Below are 8526 nucleotides of genomic sequence, written 5' to 3'. Positions count from 1 at the left end.
CAGAATACAAAAATCAATAAAACATTCAAGATCAATAGTAGTCATATCACTTTATTTGGACTAATACAATAAATACTTTTAAAATTACAGCACAGAATTTAAAAATAGAATATAAAAACAACAACTACAGAGGAATGGATCATTACGCCTCCTCTCCTACTGCATTACACTCTACGCACTTTTGAAAATTACAAAAGATCTGATGATTCCTCACAGACTTCATTAAAAATCTCCGACATCAGACCTGCCCAGTTCTCGTGTTTTTCCGTTTCCTTTCCAGCGAGGTCACTGTGACTAGTAAGGCAGAACGATTTCCAAGCAAACTCAGCAAATGCTTCACCGGTGGTCTCATTTGGTCTCGACGGACCCCAGCACTGCTTCATGGCTTCGCTTTAACCGTACGTTCAGAAAACTCGGAGGTGCAGGGAGATGTGCCATGTTAGCTGTGCAACTCTTCTGAACATTTGGTAATGTGGGTGATTATACGCTACAATCGAAACGTCTCCACAGGACAGAGAGGTGGCACATGCCGAGGGGCACGCTGTTCTTTTTTAAAACAAAGATGTTCACGAATGCTTACACTGCGAGGTTCACAAATGTCTCCAACAATGTGAAATCTGAGCCTAAAGTGACACAATCTGCAATTTAAAAACAAGAATATATGAAAAGGTGTCCACTCGTCTTTGCTTATTCCGTCCTACGTTGAACTCAAACACTACTTGTCCATTTCTCTAATACTTTAATACTGACTCAAAAGAAGCACCGTCCAGCGGGGAAGAAATAAAACAATTCGGCATTTTTTCACAAAACTCACTAGGAACCCTTTGTTTTAACTCGGGTTTTCGGGTCTGACAGACCATAAAATTTAAAGGCATGTCACAGAATTTTTGGTTAGTAAACATCCCATAGAGAACAAACAGTCAGATAAGTAAACGGCTGAAGGTACAAAGACGGGAGGATTCTGGGCGTCCGTGTCCAGCGCCAGCGAGTGACTTAGCACTCTTTCCCAAAGATATTTTTGCTGTTTATCGTTCCTCTACGGGGTGAGCGGAGTACACAGTGCAACAGGTGACGCTTATGAAAGCTTTAAGGCCATCACGAAGTCCCATTTCTTGATTAAGTTAATGCAAGGAATTTGAACTTTCGTGGTAGGAGCTCTGATTAATCATTTTAGGTAATAATTAATGAAGAGTATTAATGCTACCTCTCTTTCTGAAGGTATACGGTATTAGGGCAGAATTATAAAGATTGAGAGAAACAAATATATTTATACTTTTTTTCATAAATTATTTCTCCATTCATCCACTATGAACACCTGTTCCTTCCCGTGGTCACATTTTGTTTTTTTCAGTTTACAGACACCTTGATTTATCATTCTTGTTACTTTTTAAAACTTTAGATTAATCTCCTAAATATTAACGTTAGCTCCGGTTCTCAGTGTTAAAATAAAGACCCTGAAGTGCATTTGCGTTGTTTTTTCCTCCAGGCATTGAAAGCTAAAAAGTGTTGGGAGATGAAGGTGTTGTACCAAAAATAAAAAAAACAAAAAACAAACACCTGCTCCCCCCCCCCATACCCCATCCCGCCGAGGTGTCCATGAGCACCCAATGACCTTTAACCCTCTCTAGCACTGACTCGGGGCTCTGCCAGTGAGCTGAGGATGATGCCGGTAATGGACTCTGCGCCCTCTCCCTCCAAAAACGTACGATGGTCTCCTTCAATGACGTGGACTGAAACCTTCCCATCACACACCTGCAGGGGGGAAAAAAACAAGTCACTTGAAAGCTCGGGTTTGGTTTTTTTTAACAAGGAATCGATAGAACTAAACAGGACAAGGGAATAAAAGAGCCATTGTAACCAATGAAACAAATCATTCAATTAAACACTGAAAACGTCACCCAGTTTATGAGAGGTCAGTAGCGCCGACGGCGCTGTCCACTTCTCCACATGTCTGACCAGTGCACAATGACTCTGCTAACTAACGGAATTTGGTGTATAATTCAGCGAGCAGAGCCGACCCTCGGTGGCAGTGGCACAGCAGGCTGAGAGGAGATCAGGCCCGCTCTGTTCCAGATCTCATTTAAATACTAAGCAGTTGTATAAGGCATTTTATTTTCTCTTTCATCATTTGTTTATTTCTATTCAGTATGTAATCATTAGATGCTTCTAATCTTTAAACAGTTAATCTGTTTAAAAGGTTATCAGGTTTACAGACTCTTTATTGTCACTGGTACACAATGCCGTGAACATCTTCCTTGCACGTGCCACTCAACATGTCTACTCTCAGTGAAACAATCCTCCGTTGATGTAGCCACTTGACATGCCAGGGGGACAACTGCTGACTTTAACATCAAATACTTGAATGCTTGGGTATATCAATAAAATGTTTCTAGCATCTGCGGTGGGTTGGCACCCTGCCCGGGATTGGTTCCTGCCTTGTGCCCTGTGTTGGCTGGGATTGGCTCCAGCAGACCCCCGTGACCCTGTGTTCGGATTCAGCGGGTTGGAAAATGGATGGATGTTTCTAGCATTTTGTGATTTTTGGCATACAATACAAAATGTTATTTAAATTTACCGTATTATTATTACTTCTCCACTATTTAGCTGATGTCTTTATCCAAAGTGACTTAAAACATCTTAGAGACACAACTGATTGCATTTCTTTTGTTTTTCCAAACTGGAGCACAGCCAGGTGAAGTGACTTGCTCTTCGTCACATGGTCTTGTGTCAGTAGCGGGATTTAAACCCACAAAGCCCTTCACCGCTGTACCACATTTGCATTTCAGCAATAGTCTCTAACTGCACTTTGTGTTTCTGATGACATCCAAGTCAAAAACCACAAGTGGTCTCCCCTCGACTTTCTCATATTCAGGTATGGGGATGGATATTTGAGAAGTAAACCACAAGACATCCATCCATTATCCAACCCGCGATATCCTAACTACAGGGTCACGGGGGTCTGCTGGAGCCAACACAGGGCACAAGGCAGGAAACAAACCCCAGGCAGGGCGCACACACACACACACACAAAGCACACACATTAGGGACAATTTAGGATCGCCAGTCCACCTAACCTGCATGTCTTTGGACTGTGGGAGGAAACCCACGCAGACACGGGGAGAACCTGGGAAGCAAACCTCCATACTGCGAGGCAGCAGTGCTACCCACTCTGCCACCATGCCGCCAACCACAAGACAATGATTATATTTTTATATTATGTACATTAAAGGACCATCAACAACAAATCAAATTAATAATATATTGAACAATTATTATAAAAGTTTAATAAATTGGATTCTGCAGCTGCATGAATAACAGGTAAAGTACCACTTTTGGTTAGCGGAAAGAGCTCAAAAGTTGATAGAAATCTTTGTTTTGTGCGTAATAGTTGTATACAAAATTTGGTTGACCAAAGTAGTGAGAAGTCAAGCAAAATGACACCTTTAATTGGCTAACTAAAAAGAGTATAAGATGCAAGCTTTTGAGGCAACTCAACTAGAACAGGCCTGGGTTGCCTTGAAATCTTCCATATTGTAATGTTTTTAGTTGGCCAATAAAAGGTATAAGTTTGCTTGACGTCTCACTACATTCATAATGGCTAACACGGTACAACACCCTAGTTGACCTAAGTGAAAGTATACTCAAGATATCGTGTTTACATACATAGACATATAGACACACACACACTCCAAAAATTGTATTTTTGGACTCGGGGAGGTCTAAAATGCTGAGATTCATCAAAATCTCAAGGTCAGATCTTTGGATGATTACAATACTTTCCCTATACTTCATATATGAGAATGTAAAAAGGATCAAATAACATTCCAAAAGTTTTAAAAGTAACCCGATAATATGAGGTACTCGATTGTAAATGGTCTACAAAAATCTCCCTAAAGTAGCTTTTTTTAGCACTGTTTTTAAATGACTATTAAATGTACAATCACGTTCCATTTTTTATGGAATTAGAAGGTGATTTGTTTTTGTGATATTTGAGAAATCATAACTTGTTTATGTGATTTGGGGAGGATACTTTTCTAATGCTGGTTTTGACTGTTGAGAATTTCTAGCTTGTAAGTACGTAGAACAGTAACCTGTATGTCAGCTCATTGATCCTTTATCTTATCATTATGAAAAACCATAAATGCAAAGTTCTCTCATGATTAGATTTCTATCCCTTTTCACACTTATTTTACTGAATTCTGAAGTATAGATTATTAAATATAACTGTATGTAGTTAACGAATGGTAATGTTGGGTTTAGAGTCAAAAATGTACCTCATGAAGTCTGTAGTCTCCCCCAAGTCCTTCTCCATATTCACTGCTGGTCTTGGCTCGGAGCAGTGTGACATTGCCATGGTATTTGGAGGTGGGCACATACTGGTCTGCTGCTTTTAGTTTGTAATAAAAGGATGAGGCAGCAAAATGTAGCGAGTCACGACTCATATTCTTGTGGTTAGCAACTATAAGGTCCACGGCTGCATTGACACGGGCTTCCAAGTCCGACAGAGGAAGCAAGGTCTCTAGTAGCTGAGAAGACAAACCAAAGAAAAACAATACAAGAAATAATCTTCTCAACTTGTAAACTCATTTATTAAAAATGACTGCAGTGAGGTAGAATACACTAACAAAAAAACAGTGCAACAATTAAAGCTAAATGATGTGCAGCAGTCATCTTGTATGATTTCACTTCTGTTGCTATAAAGAAATATCTGGAAATGTTTCCAAAGCCTAAGTGCTGATATACAGGGAAAGATTTCAGTGCAGGAGAAAAGAAACAAAGCTTACAAAACAAAGAGATACTACTGTTTTAAAAAAACAATACACAGAACATTCAGTGGCATTTTTAAGTTAAAGATGCACAGTGCCTGATCTCTTGTGAAATGTGCCAGAGTGGATCAAAAGCTCCTTACCTTATTGTATTCTGTCCCTGTGAATTGCTGAATAAATGCGCAAAGAGCTTCTGTTTCAGCTTCGGATTCTTTACCAGGGGTCAGTTTTGCTCGGTAACTCTTCATAGAATCAAAAGAAGCAAAGATGATTAATGAAAGAAATGCTTCACGGCCTACTTTAATATCACAGAGCTCAGAATCTTAATACATAATTTGCCTGCCTCCTCACTCACTCACGTCCATCCAAAGCCGAATGCGCAGTCGCCTTCTGCGCAGCTGCCCGAAAAACCTTACGAGACCGACATCTAACATCGCGGCAGGCGGCGGATTTACGGCCGCAAAAATTCAAAGAGAAAGGCGACTTCGATTAAAGCTCTAGAGGCCTGAAAGGCGATTTCGACTACAGCTCCAGGCCTAATTACGCATTCTGATTCAATACACCTATATCAGGTTTGTGGTGCTTATACTTATTACTATTCCATATTGTACTAGAACATTCATCATTCAATATTATACTATAGGCCTGGAAAATTCATCAACTAACAGTACAAGCCTGTACAGTAATGAGTAAAGCGGACTACAATCATTATAAAACAACTTCATCGTTACTTATCATTTGTTCTTCATACACTGCTGACACAAACTCGTGCCCGTTTCATCTTACATTGTCGAAACAGGCTCTTTGTTTAGTGAGTTCATAATTTCAATATTTTAAATACTCAATATACACTTATTGTGGAAGAACAAGCTATTATCCAACATTAGAAAAAAGTGTTTGTTATGGGCCTTTATAAAAGAGCATCAAGCAACCATCTTGTTGCTTTTATGATACAGATGTCAAGCTCTTGAAATAAGTTGCACATTTAAGCGATTATTAGGCTGGCTAAGGTTGACTGGAATCAAACAACAAGAACAAATGGTGCAGTAAGTAAGTCCGCATTTACAGTGATAGGATAAGGCCCTACCTGTGTGTATGCAGCCACATAAGAATGAGAGCCATCAAAAAGGAAAAGGGACTCCATGGGATGTGAATCCTGCTGCACCGCTTGGAGTTGAGAGCACATCTCAAAGGCCACACAGGCCCCAAACGAGTAGCCTGCGATCCGATACGGCCCTTCTGGCTGGACCTGCTTCACACATTGAATGTAATAAGAAGCCAAGCTTTGAATGCTGTCCAGAGGAGCAGCTGCAATGACAAGAAACAAAAGGTAGACAAAGATGGAGAATGAGAGATAGTGAGAACATCACTTTTATAATTTCTGACAAGTTATTAGGAAAAAGTGAAAACACAGACATTTTGGAGGTGTGCTAAAACTGGCCATGCCAAACCCCAAAAAATACTCAAGACAGCTTAAGTAGAGAGTTACATAGAATTATTATATTTTTAACACAACTGGGAACACTGCTTATTGCTTAAAAATGTTTATCGTTAATAGTTTGCTGCCTATTTGTGTTTTAAAAGTGTTTCTTTAAACATTAACATTTACAACTGTGTAAATTTCACAAAGTAAACTGAAGTATCTTTTATTTTTGCTTTACATCTGTCTGTTCTCAACATCATGATGCTGTTTGAAATAACAATATTTGAAGTTCTGAGTTAATTTGAGTTGATTCAAAAATATGCAAAATACCCCAATCTGTTTGAAAAGTTAAATATATAATGTTGGATTAACAAATGAATAATCTGAAAGCAACACATTTTGTTTAAAATGGACGTTAATTTGCTGGATCTTTAAAGTCACAAATGAGTTGTTTAATAAATGACTAAAAGTCACTATATTCCAGCCATATATCATTGGAAGTGATTAAAAGCAGGCTGAGCTCGCTGTCCCAAAGCCTTTGCCAAGATACAATGGAAGGCAAAGAGCTGCAACTATGAAAAAGCCAGCTAACCTCTAAGCTCAAGTGACTAAGGACAGTCTGGGAACTTGAGAGGGGGAGAAGTTTTTGCTCATGCATAGCAGGAGTTTGCTAAAGATGACCAGATCAGGACAATTGAATAAAAGGTTTTATTTAACAATGCATGTGTTCTTTGCTATAGCTATTTTGTATTTCCCTGTGCAGCCAACAGATGATTTGTTTGACTCTTCTGTCAAATTCTTGTGTGCTGTAACTGGTTGCTCCACACACTAATCAAGCATATGCAATTAAACTTGAAATAAAGAAAGAGAAGTTGTCAGTAGTAATAAAATGAGTTACCTCTAGTGCACTGTAAGCCATAGCAGGGCACGTTAAGTTTAGAAGTCAGGGTCCGGAAGGCTGCAATAGAGCCCTCTATGGGATGCACAAGGAACAGTGGCCTCTCTGTACCCTCTACGTCATTCAGACACTTGATAGTTGGCTCGTCTGGATTTACAAGGAGGATGCTAAGATCCATCTCAGTGAATGGCACAGATCCTGCTTTCTTCAGTGGAGAAGGTCGGGACTCTACAGAACAGTATGCACAGTAAGCTTAATGGAGGATTAGAAAGTAAAGCCTGATTCTTGATGCATGACAAAACAATCAGCTCTTGATTTCACAGAGTTCTAGGGTAAAACAAGAATGGCAGGACACTTCAATTTTGGAATGAAGTCAAACCTATTGTAAGCCCTACAAAGAAAGCTACAGCAAACACTCAAATTCTGTCTCTTTTAATTACTAATTTATCTACTGTTTTCACCTCTTATGAATATAAGACCACAGTTAGAATAAACCAGGAAAACCAAAGTAACAGAAAACCGAGTATCTGCAAAAAGAGGGTCCAGATTTGAGCCTGTGACTCCTAATAGAAGAGATGTCTGTTAAAACCCACAAGGAAGGCTTCTCATTACTTTTTTAATATTCTGGACAACACAGAAGAAATAAAATTGGCTCTAGTGTGTGGTTGGGGTGATGTGTGTGTGTGTTCACCCTGTGATGGACTGGCACCCGTGTCAAGGTTTTGTTCCTGCCTTGCACCCTATGGTGGCTGGGACAGGCTTCAGCAACCTCCCTACGACCCTGTTTAGGACAAAGCAGTTTAGAAAATGACCAATTGACCTTTCTAAGCATGAAACTTGTGAAATACGCCTTTTATGTTTCTTGATCAGGACATTTGGTCCCATTGCAAATGCCATATGGAGAGGGTAGTCTGATTATAGTTATCCAGTATTTTACTACTTCTAAGATAAATTCCAGCTTCTTCCTTGTCAGAGAAATTACATTCCACATCTCAAGGGCTAATTTCCACTGCCAAGATCAAGAATGTGTGGGTCGGCCCCAGTCTTGTCTGTCACATGGCTGGCACTGCAGCTGAACTTCACCCCTCACTTTGCATGTGTCGAGTCCACATGGAGGCACCATATATGTTTATTGACCAAACCGCTGTGCTCTTTGGGTCACTTGACTGCTGGACACTGACTAGTGAACCCCACTCTCAGTCCTGGCTTCAGGGTCCAAATATCTTTGAGTTTAGTTGACCTACATTTCAATTAGGACATACATAAGGGGTACTAACACCACACACTCACAGATCTCTCTATCATATGAAAAAAATCCTGAGACGAGACAAGACTTTTTTCAAGAAACTTTTTTCCCGCCCTACTCTCAACCAAATTTAACCACACACACAGTCCTCTCACCTCTCATTCGTGTCAATGCTTTTGTCAGACGCAGTTCC

The 8526-nt window shown here is 39.9% G+C and overlaps 1 protein-coding gene across 2 annotated transcripts in view; it reads right to left on the bottom strand.

Moving 5' to 3' along the window:
- Positions 1-260: 260 nt before the first annotated feature.
- The window catches only part of fasn (fatty acid synthase), a 79891-nt gene continuing 71625 nt past the window's right edge, over positions 261-8526 (bottom strand). For both annotated transcript variants that reach the window (XM_051936481.1, XM_051936482.1), the window contains exons 38-42: positions 7088-7315; positions 5854-6074; positions 4910-5008; positions 4275-4526; positions 261-1752 (exon numbers count right to left, since the gene is read on the bottom strand). In XM_051936481.1, coding sequence (XP_051792441.1) covers positions 1615-1752; positions 4275-4526; positions 4910-5008; positions 5854-6074; positions 7088-7315 — 938 coding nt within the window. In that variant the 3' untranslated portion in view covers positions 261-1614. The remainder of the gene's footprint in view (positions 1753-4274; positions 4527-4909; positions 5009-5853; positions 6075-7087; positions 7316-8526) is intronic.

The sequence above is a fragment of the Erpetoichthys calabaricus genome, chromosome 14 (genome assembly GCF_900747795.2).
Source record: "Erpetoichthys calabaricus chromosome 14, fErpCal1.3, whole genome shotgun sequence".
Taxonomy (NCBI): domain Eukaryota; kingdom Metazoa; phylum Chordata; class Cladistia; order Polypteriformes; family Polypteridae; genus Erpetoichthys; species Erpetoichthys calabaricus.
This window is presented reverse-complemented; position numbering and strand designations above follow the sequence as displayed.